This window comes from Gracilinanus agilis, chromosome 3 (assembly GCF_016433145.1).
Source record: "Gracilinanus agilis isolate LMUSP501 chromosome 3, AgileGrace, whole genome shotgun sequence".
NCBI lineage: Eukaryota > Metazoa > Chordata > Mammalia > Didelphimorphia > Didelphidae > Gracilinanus > Gracilinanus agilis.
In genome coordinates this window covers 54032944-54054537 of record NC_058132.1, presented here as the reverse complement: position 1 = coordinate 54054537, position 21594 = coordinate 54032944, and the positions used below count along the sequence as shown (strand labels likewise).

At 41.3% G+C, this 21594-nt stretch overlaps 1 protein-coding gene across 1 annotated transcript in view; it reads right to left on the bottom strand.

Moving 5' to 3' along the window:
- IGSF21 (immunoglobin superfamily member 21) overlaps positions 1-20997 on the bottom strand; it is a 275335-nt gene extending 254338 nt beyond the window's left edge. The window contains exons 1-2 of the mRNA XM_044668699.1: positions 20961-20997; positions 7117-7229 (exon numbers count right to left, since the gene is read on the bottom strand). Of these exons, the coding sequence (XP_044524634.1) occupies positions 7117-7229; positions 20961-20997 (150 nt within the window). The remainder of the gene's footprint in view (positions 1-7116; positions 7230-20960) is intronic.
- Positions 20998-21594: the final 597 nt, after the last annotated feature.

Here is a 21594-nt window from a genome sequence, read left to right as displayed (position 1 = left end):
AAATATAGAATGAGACATACATTTTTGGACATGGCCATTGTGGAAAATTTTTCTTTTACTAGACTATGCTTATTTATTATAAGGGTTTTATTTTTCATCTTTTTTTCCTTTTTCATGGTGAGAGAGATGTAAAGGAGAAAGCTGGTTGATAGTTGAAAATTTAATTTTAAAAAGCTTCTAATTTAGATAATTATACATGTGATGATATAGATTGTACCTTCTTTCTTTTTTCTATTCTTTTACATTTAGTTTTATTTTCATCTCAATTACATGAAACAAAATTTTTTAAGATTCATTTTTTTAAAGTTTTGAGTCTCTCTCTCTCTCTCTCTCTCTCTCTCTCTCTCTCTCTCTCTCTCTCTCTCTCCTTCCCTCCCTCCCTCTCTCCTCTCTCTCCCTTCCTTCTTTCCTTCCTTCCTTCTTTATTTTCCTCCCTTCCTTCCTTCCTTCCTTTCTTCCTTCCTTCTTTATTTTCCTTACTTCGTTCCTTCGTTCCTTCTCTTGGTTTCTGCCTTCCTTCTCTTGGTTTCTGACTTAATATCAATTCTATGCCAACAGAGCAACCAGGGCTGGGCAATTGGGGTTAAGTGACTTGCTCAGGATCATATAGCTAGGAAGTATCTGAGGCCAGATCTGAACCCAAGGCTTCCAGGTTCAGCACTCTAACCATTGTGCTACCTAGCTGCCTCAGTCTCCCTTTCTTTTACATGGGCAGGTCACAGTAGGGTAGAGTAGAAGAAGCAATAAGTTTAGAGGCACAAGCCTTGGGTTTGAATCCTGGTTTTGACATTTCCTTGGTAACCTTGAGCAAGTTATTTTCCCTTTCTAGACCTCAGTTTCCTCATCTATAAAACACAAGGGGAAGGGGATGGCTATATGATTTCTAAAGTCCTCCCCTTCTCTAGATTCTCTGATCCTATTAGCTGGTGATTCATGCCATTTAAGAAACATTTATTAAGTGTGTGTTCCGTATCCTGCACTTAGCATTGAGAGCGACAGAGTTTACTAAATGTTTGATAATTGATGAAATGAACCAAAGATTCTGCCATCAAGAAGCTTACGGTCTTATGGGGGGGGGGTTATAATATTAACACAGATAAATACAGTCCATAACATTTTATATCAATTGTATCAGACAGGCACAAGGCGATCTGAGAGATGGGAAGGGGAGGGAAGAAGGGAGAAGGGAAGAGGTTGTTGCCAACCAACTTCATCAGAGAAATCTTTCTGGGGGAGCATTTGGACTTTAGCAGAAATATAGAAATTGCTCAGGGAAGGGAGGGCATTCCAGGCATGGGCAATATGATGAACAAAGAGAGGCACATAGGTGAGAGAACAGGGCATGTTCACTGGGGTAGAGAGTCATCCATACTGGTTAGAGTTTAGAGTTTAGGGAGAGGAGTTATATGGGAAAAGATTGGGGAGACAGATTGGTATCAGAATAAGAGAGAAACTGGCCTTGCATGTTGGGGTAATCAGTTGGCCTTTGATTCAGCATGGAGTCGTAGTCACTGAAGGACTGAACTTACTGGCTTCTGCTTCTGCTATTTACCAAGTTGTCCAACCACAGGGGAGTCACGTATCCTCTCCGTGCTTCAGTGTACTCATGTGTAAAGTGAAGTGGGGTTGGACTAGCTGGCTGAGCACTAATGCAACGATCCTACGACCCCTTTCTGGGTCTCGGTTTCCTATCTATAAAATGAGACAAGGCTGAACCAGCTGGCGTTTGAGGTCCCCATCGAGCCCTGCACGAATGGGCCTAGGTGTCCTCTCTGGACCACAGTGTCTTTATCTGTAAAGTGAGGTGAGGTTGAACAGGATGGTCTTCTCAGATCCCTCTTCTAGGTCCTGATATTTGATCCTGTGATCAGTGGGCAATTGGGAGCCACCGCAGGCTCGGGGAGAGGGGTGATGTTGTATGTGTTTTGAAGATGAGTCAGTCAATGGTGTCAAAGACATATTGGAAGGCAGGCTGCAACAGGCCAAGCCATCATCCCCCTCCCCAGCTCATCTCCCTTCCAGGGTGATGTTTTAGAGAGGGATGTGTTCCTGACAGCGGAGAGCAGTAGTTAATTCCTTCCAGCCCTCTGGCCATGTGCTAATGAGATGCCAGCGTAGCGTGTGTCATCCAAGTGGCTTTTTTTACACACCCAGGAAATCTGCAGCTGAGAGATTCAGCACAAGATTTTAACTGGATGCCTGTATTATCCCCCTGGGTCCATCTTCCTCATCTCCCTTGGTTGGGAAGCTCCCAGAGGGCAAGGAATGGTGCCATCCGTCAGGTGTGAGGCAGTGCAGTGGAAAGGGAGAGGGCTCTGGCTTTAAAGCCATGGGGTTGAAGTTATGGGGTGGAGGGCCTCCCCCTGACACCAGCTGTGCAAGCTAAAGCAAAGTCACAACCTCTCCAAGTCTCAGTTTTCCCATCTATAAAATGGAGACGGTCGTGAGTGCATTTTGTAATAACCGAGCTCTTGTGAGAAAGCACATGAATACGAACATTCTAAGGAACAGAGAGCCAATATTTTTATTCTCTGTGGTTCCCAGTACAGTCTAATACACCAAAAGGCTGTGTGGATGGAAAGTCGTTACACTAGTCTAGTCCCAACTAAAATCCTACCTTCTCCAGAAAGCCTCCGCTAACCCCTCTTTTATTTATTTATTTTTTCCCTTTGGAATTCCATTTCATTTCCATTCCAAAATATACTTATTTATTCCATTGCTTTTCCTCTATTAGTTATTTCCTATTTATCCTGTACAGAGTTTGCTTTGTAAATATTCATTTGCATATTGTCTCTCCCATGAGATTATAAGCTCCTTCAGAGCAGGGACTGTTTTTGGGCTCTTTTTGTATCCTCAGTCCTTGGCAGAGTGCCCAACATAAAGTAGGTGTTAATAAATATAAACTAAAAATAAATATTTTAAATGTATTTGTCAAATTATATAAAAACATCAAAATTAAATTGTATACTATATAGATAATATTTGTTTAAATTAATTTAATTTAAATATTAAAATAAATATATAATAAAATGCATATTAATTGATTAATTGAATCCCCACCTAGTGCCTAGCTTAGGATATGCCTGGCTTGTCTTCAGGGAGTGCCTAAGCCATTAGTGGTTTAGAGCAAGAACACAGGTCTAGAAATCAGATAACCTGGAATAAAATCATATTTCTACATTTATTGCCCATGTATATAGACTTCCTGAAAGCCATTCCATTTCTTAAAGACTGTTTCCTCATCTGTAGTAATGACAGCTGATTGATACTACTCAAAGGCAGTGGCACAATGGATAGAGTGGAAGTCTGGAGTCAGGAGGACCTGAATTCAAATTTACCTTTAGATACTTACTAGCTGTGTGACTCTGGACAAGTCACTTAACCATGTTTGCCTCAGTTTCCTTATCTATAAAATGAACTGAAGAACAAAATGGCCAACCACTCCCAATATCCTTAGCAAGAAAACTCCAAATGGGGTTAAAGAGAGTTGGACATAGTTAATGGACAAAAGAACAATGAAATGATAATTCTAATTAAGATAATGAAGCTTTTGAAGGTAGCTAGATCCCACTGGATCCCCCCAACAACCCTGGGTGATGGCGACTGTGGACATTATTATCTCTGTTTATAGAGACGAGGAAGTGTTGCATAGAGGGCTGGATAGAGCCTTTGTTTCCGAGGACCCGAGACATCACAGGGTGATGTCTTGACTTGAGTGTGATGGGATTCAAGTGAGGCAGAGTTCCACAAAGTCATCAGTCTCACTCCCTCTCTCGGAGTCATCAAAGTCCAGGGGCAAGACAAAAGTCAAGATGACTGGCCATGGCCTGGGATGCAGTGGATGCCCTTAGCATCCTCCATGTCTGAGCAAGCTCTGAGTGCTCCATAGCTCCTACATCAGCAGCCTTTGTGGCCAGTGGAACAAACTGTTCTCATCCGCCCCTTCTGCCAGGGGAAGTCTTCACGTGCCTGGGGCAGGCACCCCCAACTCGCCAACAAGTTTGAGGTCTATCAGTTACCATCAACCTAGTTTAGCCTGAAAGGGATTTAATAAATGAATGACCATAAAATGATATAAAGATAATAAGAATAATTACACTTATATCAGGCTTTAAGGTTTGCAAAGAGTTTTACAATGATAAAATTTGATCTTTATAATAACTTCATGAGTTATTATCCCCGTTTCATAGGTGTAGAAACTAAGGCTGAGAAAACTTGCTCAGGATCATACAACTGGTAAGTATTTGAAATGGGCCTCAAACTTGGGCCCATTAGGTTCTAAGACTATCACACTATCCAGATGGACTGAGTGCTGGAATAGACCTCATAGACCATCTAATCTAACTTCTATCCTTCGTCCCACCACTTCATTTTACAGGGGTAGAACTGACATGAAGTGATTTACCCAAGACTCTACAGGTAATAAATAATAAATAGAAGTAGCTTTTGAACCCAGGTCCTCTGACTTCAAATCCAGTGTTCTTTCCATTTTGCCACCTAGGCCTACATTCAAATTCTACTGTTGACACTTAATGACAGTATGATCCAGGATGAATTATTTAATCTCCATGTTCCTCATGCAAATCTCTGTGGTTCAGCAATTGAGTCATAGCTGGGTCATGATCTGAACTGGGGAAGGGGATTTTCATATTGGGATTTTGCTATGATGAAGAAATCACAAATGGGTGCAGCTGGGTGGCTCAGTAGATTGAGAGTCAGGTCTAGAGACGGGAGGTCCTGGGTTCAAATCTGGCCTCAGACGCTTCCTAGCTGTGTGACCCTGGGCAAGTCACTTAACCCCCATTGCCTAGCCCTTGCTGCTCTTCTGCCTTGGAACCAATACACAGTATTGGCTCCAAGGTGGAAGGTAAGGGTTTAAAAAAAAATCACAAATGCTTTGATTACCCATGCAAAGATGAGAAGGCTGAAGCTCAGTGTGGTTAAGTGATTTGTCTAGAGTCACACAGCTATTATGTGTCAGGGGTAGTATTCAAACCTTCTGACTGAAGGCCCAGCACTTTTTCAATTTGACTGTGATGCTTCAATGTGAGATGAGGGACTTGGATGAGGTAATCTCTATAATCTATTCCAGCTCTGGTATGGCATGATTCTATGAAAAAGGTGGCAGTTTGTGGGCAGGCATGGATTTAGAAGAGGCACTAAGTTTGGAGTAATAGTAAGTACATTGGATTTGAGATAAGAGCTAGGCTTGAATCTTAGGTGCTTTGTGTTAGCAAATCAGTTAACCTCTCTGGGTTTCAGTTTTCCTATCTGTAGAAACAAGGGGCTAGAATTGAACATGAATGTTGCCAAATTACAAAGAACAATCTTGGCTTCTAAGAAGAGCTGAGACAAGATATTTCCCCTCACTCCTTCGCAGAGGTTGGGGTAGGGGCCCAGGAGTATGGAACACTGCATACAGTATAAGATTTTTCAACATATTGATTGATTTTAGTGATTTTTTTCTGTTCCTCTTTTCCTTAAGAAAATCTATCTATCTATCTATCTATCTATCTATCTATCTATCTATCTATCTATCTATCTATCTATCCATCCATCTACATATCTTTCTAGGTATGTATCTATGTATCTATGTATCTATCTCTCCATCCATCCATCCACCCACTCATCCATCCATCCATCCATCCATCCATCCATCCATCTATCTATCTATCCATCCATCCATCTAAATATCTATCTAGGTATGTATGTATCTATCCATCCATGTAAACATCTTTCCATCCATCTAAATATCTATCTATCTATCTATCTATCTATCTATCTATCTATCTATCTACATATCTTTCTAGGTATGTATCTATGTATCTATGTATCTATCTCTCCATCCATTCATCCACCCACTCATCCATCCATCCATCCATCCATCCATCCATCCATCCATCCATCCATCTATCTATCTATCCATCCATCCATCTAAATATCTATCTAGGTATGTATGTATCTATCCATCCATGTAAACATCTTTCCATCCATCTAAATATCTATCTATCTATCTATCTATCTATCTATCTATCTATCTATCTATCTATCTATCTATCTTTTTAGGTGTGTATCTTATGTATCTATCTATCCATCCATCCATCCACCCACTCATCCATCCATCCATCCATCAATCTATTCATTCATCCATCCATCCATCTATCTAAATATCTATCTAGGTATGTATGTATCTATCCATCCATCTAAATATCTGTCTATTCATCCATCTATACATCTTTCCATCCAACTAAATATCTATCTATCTATCTATCTATCTATCTATCTATCTATCTATCTATCTTTTTAGGTGTGTATCTTATGTATCTATCTATCCATCCATCCATCCACCCACTCATCCATCCATCCATCCATCAATCTATTCATCCATCCATCCATCTATCTAAATATCTATCTAGGTATGTATGTATCTATCCATCCATCTAAATATCTGTCTATTCATCCATCTATACATCTTTCCATCCAACTAAATATCTATCTATCTATCTATCTATCTATCTATCTATCTATCTATCTATCTATCTATCTATCTATCTATCAGATGGCTCTCAGGGAGGGAAGAGGGGAAGGGAGAAATTTAGGCAATGTAAAAATGAAAGTTATCAAAAAAATTTATTTAAGAAATGGCAACTGTTGTACTTCTTGGCTTCCAAAATCCCTTCCAGCTCTAAATCCCCAAAACTTATGATCCTGCACACCTCATAACAGTTAATGTGAGCTATTCTCAGTCACCAATACCTTAGTAAATGTGTGTGTCTTGGATTTGATTTTAATTGTCAGGAGAATGGAGAGATCTTGAGGCCACTGGGGAAGTGAGGAGATACAAAAATCCAAGGATGGATAGTGAAGAGAAATAAAGATCAACTTTGCTGCCAGAGAAATAGCTGGCAAGTCAGACCCTCAAGCAAAGATCTTGGAGACAAAGTGGTCTCTGAGGTTGGTCCTTAGAAGACATGAAAACCAGGTGATACAGAACCCAAGGGAAGCTAATGAAGATTAAATCTAGGCTGAAAACTGAATCAAGTCTCATTATTCCCTTCCCATGGCCTTTAGCAGCAGTGTGAACCCTGAGTGTGCTCTGGGCTGGGGAGAGCTTACCCTGTACCAGACGATTTCTCGCATCCGGCCATCCGTCTTGAAATTACATTTCAATGTCACAGCATCTCCAACCACTACAGGTGGAAGTGGTTCGATGCTGACTGTCAGGTAGCCTGTAGGGAGAAAAGAGAAAAGAAAAGAGGGATGTGTGAGGATGAGATGGTACAAGGATTGTTTGAGGGGGGAATGTACAGTCCCTGCCCCCAGGGCCATCTCTAGTGTAAGGGGTAGGGGTGAGGTGCACAGTCCTCACTGAGCATGGAAGCCATGAAATAAAGTATTGCCATATACCAGAACATTCTAAGAAAACAAATTAATAAGTGCAGAAAAAGGTAACACAGCTGAGCTAAGATTGGAGTGGGAATGGGAAGCAGGGACTTGCACTGTAACTGATTTCCCTTCCTTTATCACAGGTATTTTACTCTATCCTTCCATCCTAGGATTCAGCAAGTAATTAATTTCATCATTTTATCATTCATTCATTCAACAAAATTTTATTAATGAGCCAAACCCTGTATATATCACTGGGTAGGGGGAAGAGATGGTACATTCAAGGATATGTGGTCCCTGACCTCATAGAACTTACAATCTATTAGAGAAGTCAGGCAGATAAATATTCCCTTTCTTCTCTTTTCTCTCTTCAAGTGTACCACATAGCTTTCTAAAATGACAGATGTGGTAGTATATAGAATGATAGATTTGGAGATAGGAAGATCTACGTTCAAATTCCTCTTCATATACTTTCTAGCTACGAGGCCTTGGGCAAGTATTTTCCTCTGAAATTACCTCCCATTTACCCTGTATGAATCTTTTATATACAGTTATTGACATGTTGTTCTCTCCCCCTCCCTTCGCATTTGAATGAATTCTTTGAGGGAGCAGATAAGGTTTGCTTATTTCTTTCTATCCCCAGCATTTAGCACAAAAGACTTAAACATTAAGTTGTTCAATCTTGTCCAACTCTTTGTGACTCCATTAGGGGTTTTCTGGGCAGAGATACTGGAGTGGTTTGCCATTTCCTTCTCCAGCTCATTTGACAGATGAGAAAACTGAAGCAAACAGGGTTAAATGACTTGCCCAGAGGCACACATCTAGTAAGAGTCTGAAGTCAAATTTGAACTCATAAAGAGGAGTCTTCTCAAGTTCAGTGCTCTATCCATTGAACCACCTAGCTGCTCCACCTTTCACAAAATAATTCCTTTAAAAATGTTTGCTGACTTCACATGAGTACCCTGAGCCTGAGAGAAGCTTAAGAGTCCCAGAATTATCCCAATTAGTAAGCATTTGAGGCAGGATTCAAACCCAAGTCTTCCTGATTCTAAGACCAATATATTCTAGCCACCAGATCACAGGGCTTTTTCTCTTCTCTCTAGATCTCAGTTTCCTCTTGCATAAGATAAGAGGACTGGATGAGATGATCTCTAAAGCTATTACTGGCTCTAACATTCTGGATTCAGAAAAACAATAGCAGCAACAACAACAATAACAACAATAACAACAACAACAACAACAGTGTGCCTGAGTATATAATGGCTGAGATTTTGTGGAAGACCGAACTTCTCAACATGAGAATACATTATAGACCTATGGTACCATATTTAAGGATCAAGGTCTTGCTACTCCTCGAGTCATCTTGCCTCTCTGGATCTTAGTTTCTTTCTCTATAAAACGAGCTGAATTAAATTATCTCTAAGGGGCCCTTCTACTTCTAACATTCTGTGATAGTTAATTATAAAATATCCTTCTTATACCTGTTTATATATTCAGACAGTTGGCCAATGAATTGTTCTCCTGGGTCTGGGCATCTGGGAGTATGAGAGAGTAGGAAAGAGCCCTGGATTTACATTGAGAAATCTCATTTTACAGCTTTCTAGCTATGTGACTATAGACAAGTCACTTAATGCCTTGGTCCAGCCCAGAGATGGAATGAAGAAGTAGGGGTCTGTCCCTCCCAAGAGCTAACCTGATTAGCTTCTCAATTCTTAGTAGAAGTTTGGCACTGGTCCCTCATCCTCCTCCTCCCACCTTCCCTTTCCAAATATGCTGCCTTTAAAGATACAGAAAAAAAATGAGTGCCGGCTGTCCACTCTTCTCAGTCAGACCCAGATTATCCACAGAGGTCACCTCTCCTTCCTGAAGGAGGGGAAGAAGGACAAGCACCCCAGCAGCCTGCCTTGCTCTGACATAAATCAACCAAGGTAGATGCAGATGGTGAGCTCGTCCTCTCTTTCCCAGACTAGGAGAGACAGGCTGGAGACAGAGAAGGGAAAAACAGCTTACAATGTCAACACTTGTTAGTGGTCAGGGAGTCACAGGTATGCCTCTAGTGGGAGGAGACAATGTTGGCAGACTTATTTGTTGTGACTGCTAATGATAGGACCTAGTTATGACAAACTCAGAAGGTGTGAACATTCAGGGCATGAGGCTTCATGGAGCCATTCCAGAAGTATGCAGAGCCTTAGAAGGACCAAACCCAGAGGACAAGAAACCAGACAAGCTCACCCCCGGCGAGCTGGCAAAGATGGCAAAACATGGGATTAGCCAATATTGGAGGGGTTGTGGGAAGTCATGCCCACCGTGCCCATGTGTTGTTGGAACTAAGAACTGGTTCAACCATTCTGGAAAGCAATTTGGAATTAGGGAGAGAAAATGACTACAATGACCTTCTCCTTTGATCCAGAGAGTCTCCTGCCAGGCACAAATCCTAATGATGTCAAAGACAGAAAGAAAGTCTTGTATATGCCCCAAATGGTCATAGTAGCAGATAATTTGAAACAAAATGGGTGCACACTGATTGGGAATGGCCAAAGGCTTTGCAACATATTTATTCAGTAGGATACAGCTGTGCCATAAGAATGATGAATACAAAAAATTCAGAGAAGCATGGGAAGACTTATGAACTGATTCAGGGTGAAGTAATTAGAACCAGGAGAACAACATTCAAATGACATCCATAATGGAAATGGAAAAAAAAATCCCTCCCCAAACTGAATTTCTGTAATTATAGTAACCAAAGAGAATAGATGAGAAAATATCTTTCTTCCTTGCAGAGGTAGAGACCTTACATGTGTGGAACATTGCATATACTTCCAGGCTTAGGAGGTATATTTGTTAGTTTTGTTGAATTATGGTTACTTTTTTCTCCACTTTTTTTATTCTTTGTTGTAAGGAAATGCTAGGGCAAGGGAGAGGGGAAGGAGATATTCAGAAATAAATGCAATGAGAAAACATAGATTTTTTTTAAGTAAAAGAAAAAGGAGGGGCAATTAGGTGGCTCAGGAGATAGAAAGCCAGGCCTGGAGTTGGGATGTCCTGGGTTCAAAAATGGCCTCAGACACTTCCTGGGCAAGTCAGTTAACCCCTACTGCTTAGCCATTACGGCTCTTTTGTTTTAGAACTGATATTTAGCACTATTTGCAGAAAGTAAGGATATGAAAAAGAAAATCAACCCTCGGGGTGCAAGGGGAACCCTGCTTAGAGGTTAGGTGGCAAGAGAGCATAATATGTGGTGGGGGAAGAATCAAATTTAGCAACACAGCATCTAAAAGCTAATAGTTATGCTACTATGACCTGAATGAATTTAAGCAACTTGCTCTCTGGACTTTAGATTCTTTAACTGTGAAATAAGTGAAATGGACTGTTATCTAAGCCCAAGATCCTTACTTGTTCCCAATCTTATTATGCTATGTCCTTCTCCCCACCTTTAGTCAATCCGCCATTTCCCTTGAGCCCCATCTTCTCTTACTTCCTTCTCCATCTGTCAGAGAACACACAGGTCTCTCTTCCTTTAATGACCCCAACCCACCTTTAAATCACTTCTCTTTAGGGACCAATCTAGCCCTTTTCTTGGAGCCCAGACCAGATACTGCCTCTGGAGGCAGTAAGTTCTCTGAAGGTTTTCAAAGAGCAGGGTTGGGACCACTTTTGGGGGAGCTGTTGTGCAGGGGATTCCCCTGCAGATAGAGTTTTGGACTAGATGTCCTCTGATTTCAGAATCCCAGCTCTCCAACTCACTACATTACCTGGGAAAAATCATGTCCCTTCCCTGGTCTCAGTTTCCTCATCTGCTCAATGAGGAGGCTGGAGTATGATTTCTAAAGCTTCTATAGATTTGTTATCTGGGACAATGCTGAGGTCAGGTCTAATGCCTTAACAGTGATTCCCAAAGTGGGTGCTACTGCCCCCTGGTGGGTGCTGCAGCAATCCAGGAAGGTAGTGATGGCCACAGGTGCATTTCTCTTTCCTATTAATTGCTATTAAAATTTTTTAAAAATTAATTTCCAGGCGGCTAAGTAATAGTTTTTCTGGAAGTTTGGGAACCACTGCCTTAAGAGAAGGCAGCCACTTGGATATGCAGGAGCCCATACCAGTCTTTCAAATCTAAAGGGAATCAGGGAGAGCAGGAAGTCCTTTTTTTTTTTTTTTTAAACCCTTATTTTCTGTCTTAGAAACAACTCTAAGGCAGAAGGGCAAGAATGATACAATAGAAATTAAGTGATTTGCACAGCTAGGAAGTGTCTGAAGTCACATTTGAATCCAAGACCTCCCATCTCCAGGCCCAGTGCTCTATCCACTGAGCCACCTAGCTGCTCCATAATAGAGCTTTAAAAAGCAATGTGGAAGGTAGTAAGGTGGAAAGAAAGCAAGGTCTGGAGCTGGAAGGACCTGGGTTCAAATCTGGCCTCAGACATTTCCTAGCTGGATGACCCTGGGCAAATAAATTTATCCCAACTGCCTAGCCCTTGCCATTCTTCTTTCTCTTAAAAACTGATACTAAGGTGTTTTGTTTTGTTTTTAAAGCCATGTGGCATAGTAGAAAGCCAAGAAGACATGAAGCCAATTTCTCTAGGTTCAGATCCTATCTCAGACATCAGCTATTAGTGTGACCAGAGATGATTAACCTTTTTTTTTGAACCCTTACCATCTGTCTTAGAATTGATACTAAGCATTGGTTCTAAAGCAGGAGAGTAGTAAGGGCTAGGCAATAGGGGTGCAATGACTTGCCCAGGGTCACCCAGCTAGGATGTGTCTGCACTGAGATGCCTAGCTGCCCCACTGATAAACTTTTCTTCTAGTTTTCTCTTTGACTCAGTTTCTTTAGCTCAGTTTTTTCAGCTATAAAATGGAAATATGAAGACTTGTACTATCTACCTCACAGGGTTGTTTCAAGGAACATGCTTTGTAAGCACTGGGTTATTATAGAAATGTGAGTAGTTATTATCATCGAAGCCAGGCAGATGTCATAAGTCGGAGGGGACGTGCTGATGTGCTGTCATCGGTCTTGGTTAGACAGATTCAAGAAGGATTTAGATAAATTCCTTCACGGGAGATGCATATCAGATGATGAGAGAACCATAGGGGCTGGTCTGGGACACATTGCTAATCTAAAAATCTGACTTGATGAACCAAAAAAAAGTTCCTCCAATCAGGATGGGGATCAGGAGGAACCAACCATGCAAGGACCTAACTAGGGATGAGGAAAAGAAGACTCAGGTTGGGTGGGAAGGAGGATATCTGCCTCCAAGTATCTGGAGGATCATTGCTCATAAGAGGGACTATACTCATTCTATGTAGCCTCAGAAATATGAACTAGGAGCTTCATGAGGCACATTTTAAACCAACATAAAGAATAACTTCCTAGCAATTAGATTGTCACCAAGGGGGCAGCTAGGTAGCTCAGTGGATGGAGATCCAGGCCTAGAGACAGGAGGTCCTGGGTTCAAATCTGACCTCAGACACTTTCTAGCTGTGTGACCCTGGGCAAGTCACTTAACCCCTATTGCCTAGCCCTTACTGCTCTTCTGCCTGAGAACTAATACCCAGTATTGATTCTAAGACAGAAGGTAAGGGTTTAAAATTTAAAAAATAAATTAAAAAATTAAAAAAAATGTCCCCAAGTGGACTGGACTGCCCTGGAATATAATGGAGTCTCCCCTTAACTAGCAGTTTCCAAGTAGAGGCAGGAGGAACACTTGTCAGGGATATTGTAGGGGGAATTTCTGCTCAGGCTCAGGTCAAATTAGATGGTCTTTGAGGTCCCTTCTAGTTCCAAGGTTCTTTGTTCAAGGCCATGTACCAAGTCAAACCGATAGACACTTAGGAAAATAGACAGAAGGAATGAAAAACAAGGACTCATTGTTGGTGCTGGAATCTGTACTCAGACAGGAAGCTTCTGCTTGAAAAGATATTATCGATATCACTTGTTTTACATTGGCTTTACTTTCCCCAGTAATCCTCTCCTTCTCCCCTTCCAGAGATCTGATTATTTTTGATTTTAAAAATACAGCAAAATTAATTAACATATCGAAAAGATCTGACAACGTGCGCAGTATTCTACACCTGGGGGTCCTGCCTCTGCAGAGGATCAAGGAAGGGAGGAGGCATGAGAATGTCTTCTAAGATCTCTTTTTTGGGGGGGTCTACACCTGGCTCTTTATAATTTGTCAATATTCATTTTTGGTTATTTTGGGGTTTGGGGTTTATTCCCCATTTTCATTGTAGTCGGTGTGAGTATTGTTTTTCTCCTGCTTACTCCATTTTGCCTTCGTTCACGTAAGTCTTTCCATGTTTCTCTGAATTCATCATGTTCATTGTTTCTTACAGCACAATAATGTTCCATTATGTTCATGTACCACAATTTGTTTAGCCATTCCCCAATCTATGGGAATCTACATTTTTTTTATTTTTTTGTGGAGGGGTCGGTACCACAAAAAAGTGCTGCAAATCAATATTTTAGTGTATCTGGAATCCTTTTTGTCAGTGACTTTGAGGTCTTATGCCTAGCATGGAAATCTTTGGGTCAGAGTATGAGACTTCTGCTATCTCTATTAATATAATTCTGAATTGTTTTCAAGAATGGTGGTGCCAATTCATAGCACAACAAGGCATTACTATGCCTGTCTTTCCATAACTCCTCCAACTTTGGCTTTTCATCTTTCATCATTTTCATTCATTTGCTGGGTACGAGGTTCAACTTCAGGGTTATTTTGATTTGTACCTCTCTACATATGATTGTTCTTGTTTTGTTGTTCTTTTTTTTTAACCCTTATCTTCTGCCTTAGAATCAATACTGTGTTTTGGTTCCAAGGCAGAAGAGCAATAAGAACTAGGCAATGGGGGTTAAGTGACTTGCCCAGGGTCACTGCTAGGACGTGTCTGAGGCCACATTTGAACCCAGGACCTCCCATCTCAGGGCATGGCTCTCCATCCACTGAGCTACCCAGTTTCTCCCTAGTTACTCTTTTGAGAATCATTTGCTCATATCCTTCAACTATTTATCCATTGAGGAATCATTTATTTCTCTTATATTTTGAATGTCAGACTCTTATCAGAAGTATTTTGATATCAAGATTCCCCCCCCCAGCAGTTTCTCCTGGGACAGGAGCTAATTGAAAGGCCACACCCCAAAATATGGAAGATACATAAAGGTAATTTCCCTCCCCTTTCCTCTTCTTGTCTCTCCCAACCAAAATATCCCATTGAAACTGCTGAGTTGATATTAAAACTAAACAAAATCATTTAGCCAGTTGTTTAATCCAGATTTCTCATCTTCCAGATGGAGATCCTAAAGTTTGTCACTTTCATCATACTCCTTATCCCCCGACCCCTTTGTTCCCTGTCAATTCAATTCTATTTAAGTCAACTCAATTCAGTTCAAACAGTGAGCATTTATTAAGTGCCTACTATATGCTATGCCCTATGCTTCCCAATGGTGATGCAAAGATAAAACCAGAATAGTTCTTGCCCCCAAAGACTGCATATTTTTCAAGGAAGAAAGGGATAGATTTACAGAGATAACTAAATAGAAAAAGAAATGTATACAAAGCAATGGGAAGGGGTGGGCAGCTAGGTGGCTCAGTGGATGGAGATCCAGGCCCAGAGATGGGAGGTCCTGGGTTCAAATTTGACCTCAGACACTTCCTAGCTATGTGACCCTGGGCAAGTCACTTAACTCCCATTGCCTAGCTCTTATCACTCTTCTGCCTTAGAACCAATACCCAGTATTGATTTTAAGACAGAAGGTAGGGGTTAAAAAAAAAAGAAATGGGAAGGGCATTAAAAACTGGGGAAATTAGAAAAGGCTTAAAAAAGAAAAACCTCACCTTTTGTCTTAGAATTAATACTGGGTATTGGTTCTAAGGCAGAAGAGTGATAAGAACTAGGCAATGGGGGAGGGGGGTAAAGTGACTTGCCCAGAGTCACACAGCTAGTTAGTGTCTGAGGCCAGATTTCAACCCAGGATCTCCCATCTCTAGGCCTTCCTCTTTATCCAGTGAGCCAACTAGCTGTCTCTGGAAATTTGTAAAGGCTTTTTTAAAGGGATTCCAAGAGGAAGAATTAAGGAAGGAAACCCCAAGCATCAGGAACAGCTTATGCAAAGATGTGGAGGCTGTAGATGGCTTGATGAGTTTGACAAACAGCAAGCAAGACAGTTGGACTGGAACAGAGAGTATGTGATGGGAGCAGTAATGTGAAATCATTCTGGGAAGAGAGCTTGGTATCAAAGAGAAAAAGGTTTTACCTGCTAAAGGAAAGAGCCAGAGCCATAGAATTTAGAATTTGAAGGGATTTTGGAGTCCAACCTCCTTTTTTTACATGCATGGAAATTGAGATCCAGAGAGATTATTCATCTGCGGTCACATAGATAGTGTATAGCAGAGCCAGGATTCAAACCCAAGTCTTCTGACCCCCAAGTCCAGTGCTTTATTAGATAGAGAGAGTCAAAGTCAGGTTCAAGGTTAAAAATGGGGAAGGCAATCAGGGTATTCAATAATGGTGAGAAAGTAAGCAAGCAGAGTGAAGAACATGTATGAGAGAAAATCCAAGGGCAGGATGCTATCAAAGTCTCCTGCTCGTACACTACCCTCCCCACCCCAGTCAAGGGTAGCATTGATCCAAGAAAGCACTAGAAGTTTCTCCCACCATTAAGAAAGGGAGAGCAATAGGAGGGAGAGAGTGACTCCGGATATGACCGTAGCCCAATTTAAGGTCTAGGTTACCCCTCCTGCCACCATCTTTGGAACAACACAGCATCACGGAAAAGAAGTGAATCTGGCCAGTTAATTAGCCAGAGGGTAAAGACAGATTTCTTTTTTTATCAGCATTAAATTTGCCACCAAGCAGCTCCAGTGCATGTCCCCCTCTCCCCCCGAGCCATATCAAGAAGCCAGATCGGGAGCCGAGACGGATTCATCTTAACTAAACACTTCATTATTCTCAATGGCTCCATCACTCTCCCCCTCTATCTGTGACAGCATTTACACCACTCCCGTTAACATACATTTAGCAAAATCACAAGTGATATTTAGCAACCAGGCATCTACCCAACGAGCTGATGAAAAATAATTTCTTCCATCCAGAATCTTGTCTCTTGACGGCCCTACTTTCTCTTCGGTCTTTGCATTTGGTAAAGAGAATGTTTAAGCAGAAGGCCCTGGGCCAGCCCTGTCCTTAGGAAGAGTAGAGGCTACTTGTGTGGTGGGATGCCAGAGACAGCACAAAGTCTTGCCTGCTCCCCGAACGTCTCTTCCATTGAATTGCCATGTCATCAGAAGCCACAAAGTCATTTTCTCTAAAACACGGACCTTTCCTGGAAACACCACTTTAGACTTTTCTTATTAGCACAGATTCAACTTTCCCATTGGATAATCATCACATCCTGATCTGGTACAGGGTCAGGAATTGTTCTCTATTGGACATACCTAATTGTACTATCCACGTATCCACATATCTAGAATATGCGCTGGGTTATTTTCTTATATTACCATCTCTAGTATCCATCTCTCCTTTTCCACTCACATGGCCACTACTCTTCTTCAGGCTTTGATCTCCTTTGCTTCCTAGCTCCCTTCTTCAATTCATCTCTCACAGAGCTGCCAAATGGATATTCCAGAAACTTAGTTCTGACCATGTCATGTTCTTACTCAAAATACTCAGGAACAATATTCTATTGCCTCCAAGATGAAATGCAAACTCCTAAGTCAAGCTTTTAAGGTTCCTCAAAATATGGCTCCCACCAACCTTTCTGGCCTGATTTCATTTATGTTTCTTCATAGGGGGGTGGGCAGGGAGAAATCAGGAAAGGTTTCATATAGCATCTAGAGGGACCAGAAAAGGCCTCCTATAGAAAGCACTATTGAAGGACAGCTAAGTGATTCAGTAGATAGAGAGCCAGACCTGGAGATGAGAGATCTCAGGCTCAAATCTGGCCTCAGATAGTTCCTAGCTGTGTGACCCTGGGCAAGTCACTTAACCTCCATTACCTAGCCTTACTCTTCTGTCTTGGAACCAATACACGGTATTGATTCTAAAATGAGTTTTTTAAAAAATGAATTTGAATTTGGCAGCTGTGAGGAGGATGGATTGCAGAGGGAAGAAGCTTGAGGGAGAAAGGTCAGTCCTAAAGCTATTATACCCTAAGGCTAAGATGCTGTATTGAGTCCTTAGAAAAAAAGACATTCTTCCCACCTGAGACATCTGGTTGATAGCCCATGTGACCTTGGGCAAGTCCTTCTGTGGACTTCAGTTACCTCCTCATCTGGAAAATGAGAGGGTTGGACTAGAAATCCCAAAGGTCTCTTTCTAGCTCTCACTCCTATGACTACTAATGGCAGAGTAATCATTGCTTACATGTTACCTGGACCCTGCCAGCCCTCTGCCCCTGGAACCCTCTGACCTGGAGCTGGTGGGTAGGAGCCATGGCTCTCTTCTGGCTAGAATGAAAACCTGGGGTTGGTCTAAAAGGTGCAGGAATAACATAAATCCCCAATGTCACCCAGCTCCTGAGGACCCAGGATTTATCTGCCCTCGATAACAGGAGTTCCACGCTCCACCACTTGTGAAAGAAAAGAGGTCACCCCTATCTCATGAAGATAAATACCGTATCAGGGCAGTTATGACAGGCTCGCTGAGCTCTCTGCGCCGTGTAATTACTATCGTAATAAATATTATTACAACAAACCAATTACTGTAACAGTATCTCTTGGACAGGTACAGACGGCCAATTGAAATACACTCTCTCTGAGCAGTTCTAACGGGTGCTCCCCAAAGTCCACTTTCTCACTGGCAGGAGCTGAGGCCAGAGGTGAGCCAGGGTTCTGGGAGATACCCTTTTAGATATAAAGATTGAAGCAGCTAGGGGGCACAGTGGTTTGAGAGGGAGGCCTAGAGAAAGGAGATCCTGGGTTCAAATCTTACCTTAGACACTTTCTAACTGTTTGAACCTGGGCAAGTCATTTAACCCCAATTGCCTAGCCCTTACCACTCTTCTGCCTTGGAATACACAGTGTTCTATTGATTTTATTCTATTGTTCTATTGTTTCTATTGTTCTATTGATTCTAAAATCAATATTGATTCTAATCAATAGAGAGCACTGATTCAAAGATCAATATTGGTTTTAGCCAATGCACAGTATTGATTCTAAGGTAAGGATTTAAAGAAAAAAGAAATGAAGGCCAAATGAATGGAAAGATAGTGGGATGATTGTGGGGACTCAGCTGGCCAATGAGTTGGCATCAGAAAAATAGGCAAAGAACCTTTTTGGAGGAATCTGATGGTGATCATCAGGTATTTCCTAGAATCTGAGCATTCAGAATAGAAATAAGACTTCAATGATTATCTAATCCCTACCTGGAAAACAATCACTACTATAGCATATCAGACAAGTTCTAGAAGTCACTCAATAAGAATATATGTTGTTCAGTGGTTTTTCAATTATGCCCAACTCTTTGTGAATCCCATTTAGGGTTTTCTAAGAAAAGATACTGGAGTGGCTTGCTATTTATTTCCTTCTCCAGTTCACTTTACAGATGAAGAAACTGAGGCAAATCCGGGGTTACACAACTAGTGTCTGAGGCTAGATTTGGACCCATGAAGATAAGTCTTCTTGACTCTTGTCTTGATGCTCTATCCACTGTGCCTGTTGAGAGTACACCAGCTACCCTATTGGGCAATACATTCTATTTTTGGACAGCTCTTACTGTTAGGAAATTTTTCCTTAAGACAAACTTCTCTGTACTTTCCATCTACTGCTCCTAGTTCTAACCTGTATGACCAAATAGGACAAGTCTAAACTCTCTTTCAGTCCTTTGAATACTTAACAATTATTGTTCTCTCCCCACATTCTGCTCCATCTTCCTTCCTCTCTCAACCACATCTCTTCCCTTGGCTAAACATCCCAGTTCATTTAACCATTCTCCAATAGCATGAAGTCTTTCAGCATCCTGGTTTCTTTCTTCTGGACCCTCCACATATTACCATTGTTCTTCCTAAAATGTGGAATCCCAAACAGGAATATAATACTACATGTGGTCTGACTCAGGAAGAGAAGACACAAATGGTCACTTCTCTATTTTGGCATGCTATGCCCCGCCTCCCCCCCCCCCCCCCCCATGGAGTCTTGACTTTCCTAGGGGATGGGGTAGGGCTGAAAGGAGAACATAGCCCATTGTTTAGTCATTGACCTTAGTGTTCACTCTTTGAAGGGAGGTCATAGGAAAGAATGATCAGGTTTATTCTTCTATCTATCCATGTGTGTATGTATGTATGTATGTATGTATGTATGTATGTATGTATGTATATCTATCTATCTATCTATCCCTCTGCCTTTCTATCTATCTATCTATCTATCTATCTATCTATCTATCTATCTATCTATCCCTCTGCCTTTCTTTCTATCTATCTATCTATCTATCTATCTATCTATCTATCTATCTATCTATCCAATTCTCTTACCTTCTATACATTTATCCATCCATTCATCCATCCATCCATCCATCCATCCATCCATCCATCCATCCATCCATCCATCCATTTATCTATATATTCTATCTATCTATCTATCTATCTATCTATCTATCTATCTATCTATCTATCTATCTATCTATCTATCTATCTATCTAAACAAGGTTAAGTGCCTTCCCCAGGGTTATAGAGCTAATAAGTTTCTGAAATTGGGTTTGAATTCAGGTCTTATTTATTTATTTAGGTAAATAGAGTGAAATGACTTGTCCAGGACTGCAAAGATAATGTGTCTGAGACTGAATTTGAACTCAGGCCTTATTTATTTAGGCACACAGATTTAAGTAAATTGTCCAGAGTTATAAGTAATTGTCTGAAGATGGATTTGAACTCAGGTCCTCCTGACTTCGGGCTCTGCTCTCTATCCAATGCATCACCTAGTTGTCCATGGTCAGGTTTGTTCTACTTGAACCTACCAAGAGAGAACCACTTTTAGAAGATGAAAGTAGGAGAGAGGCAGAGTCAGACATCATGGAAGAAACTCACCCCTGTCTGAAAAATATAGAATGGGGCTGCCTTGGGGTTGGGAAGTTAGTGAGCTGATCATCATCCCTGGAGATTTGAATGGTCACTTGTCATACATGCTCTAGAAAATATTTCTATTCAAGGAAGTTCAGACTAAGTAATCTCGGGGGTCTGCTATCCTATGAAATAAATCCAAACCCTTTACGTGACTCTTGGAAGCCATTTAATTCTAGATGTTTCTCCAGTAGCCCAAAAACCCTGAGGGAAGAGCTTGGGTTTTTCATATATAATTCCTCAGTGGAGATAAAAAGGAGCCATTCGCCTATTAGGTAAAGCTAGAGTTTGCAGATTGAAAAAAAACAAAACAAAAACAACTGATAGCACCATGTAGTCCTTCATTGATTGGAATTCAGGGGTCGACCCAATTGAAATCCTCAGGTGGACTGGCCTTTGGGCACAGCCACTGATGGCAGCAAGACCCTGACCACAAAGTCTGGCCGCAGAATTTCCCTTGTGAGTCAGAGGCATTGATGAAGGACTGGAGTGGGAACCCTGTTTCTTCTCCAACCTGTATTCTTACCCCTGCCATCCTTTGGCTGCTCATACATCAAGCCCATGCTGGCTGAACATCTGATGTCTCTGCTGGGAGAGGATCTGGCCTCTTTCATTTAACCAACTTCCCTGCCCCTGACCTCACAACCCTTTCTGAAATATTCCCCCTCTGTGATCTTTAGCCAGCTAATCAAATTCTTCACTGTCAGAGGCAATACATGCTCAAAGGACTCATAGTATTAATGTATTATTCATGATGTATGTATTATTTATCATTAGTTTGTTTATTTATTATTAATTTGTGCTTCATTATTGATAATCATGTGGTTATACTATTAATAATAAGGATTGGTAACCCCAGGCAGTAATAGAACCGTTATAAACATGTACCTCAGTAGAGCTGCAAATACACTGAGCCAGAAATCAAGAGATCTAGGTTCTAGTCCCGGGCTCTGCCACTAAATAGCCACAAACAAGTTCCTTCTACCTACTTGACTTCATTTCACATGCTATAAAATGAGAAAAACAGACAAGATCATTTTGAAGGTTCTTATCAATCAAGACTTTTCTGTTTTTAAGCCTATTTGCAGCAAAGACTCCTGTGTTCTAAGGTCTCTCCCAGCTCTGACATTCTGGGTTCTAAGGTCTCTCCCAGCTCTGAC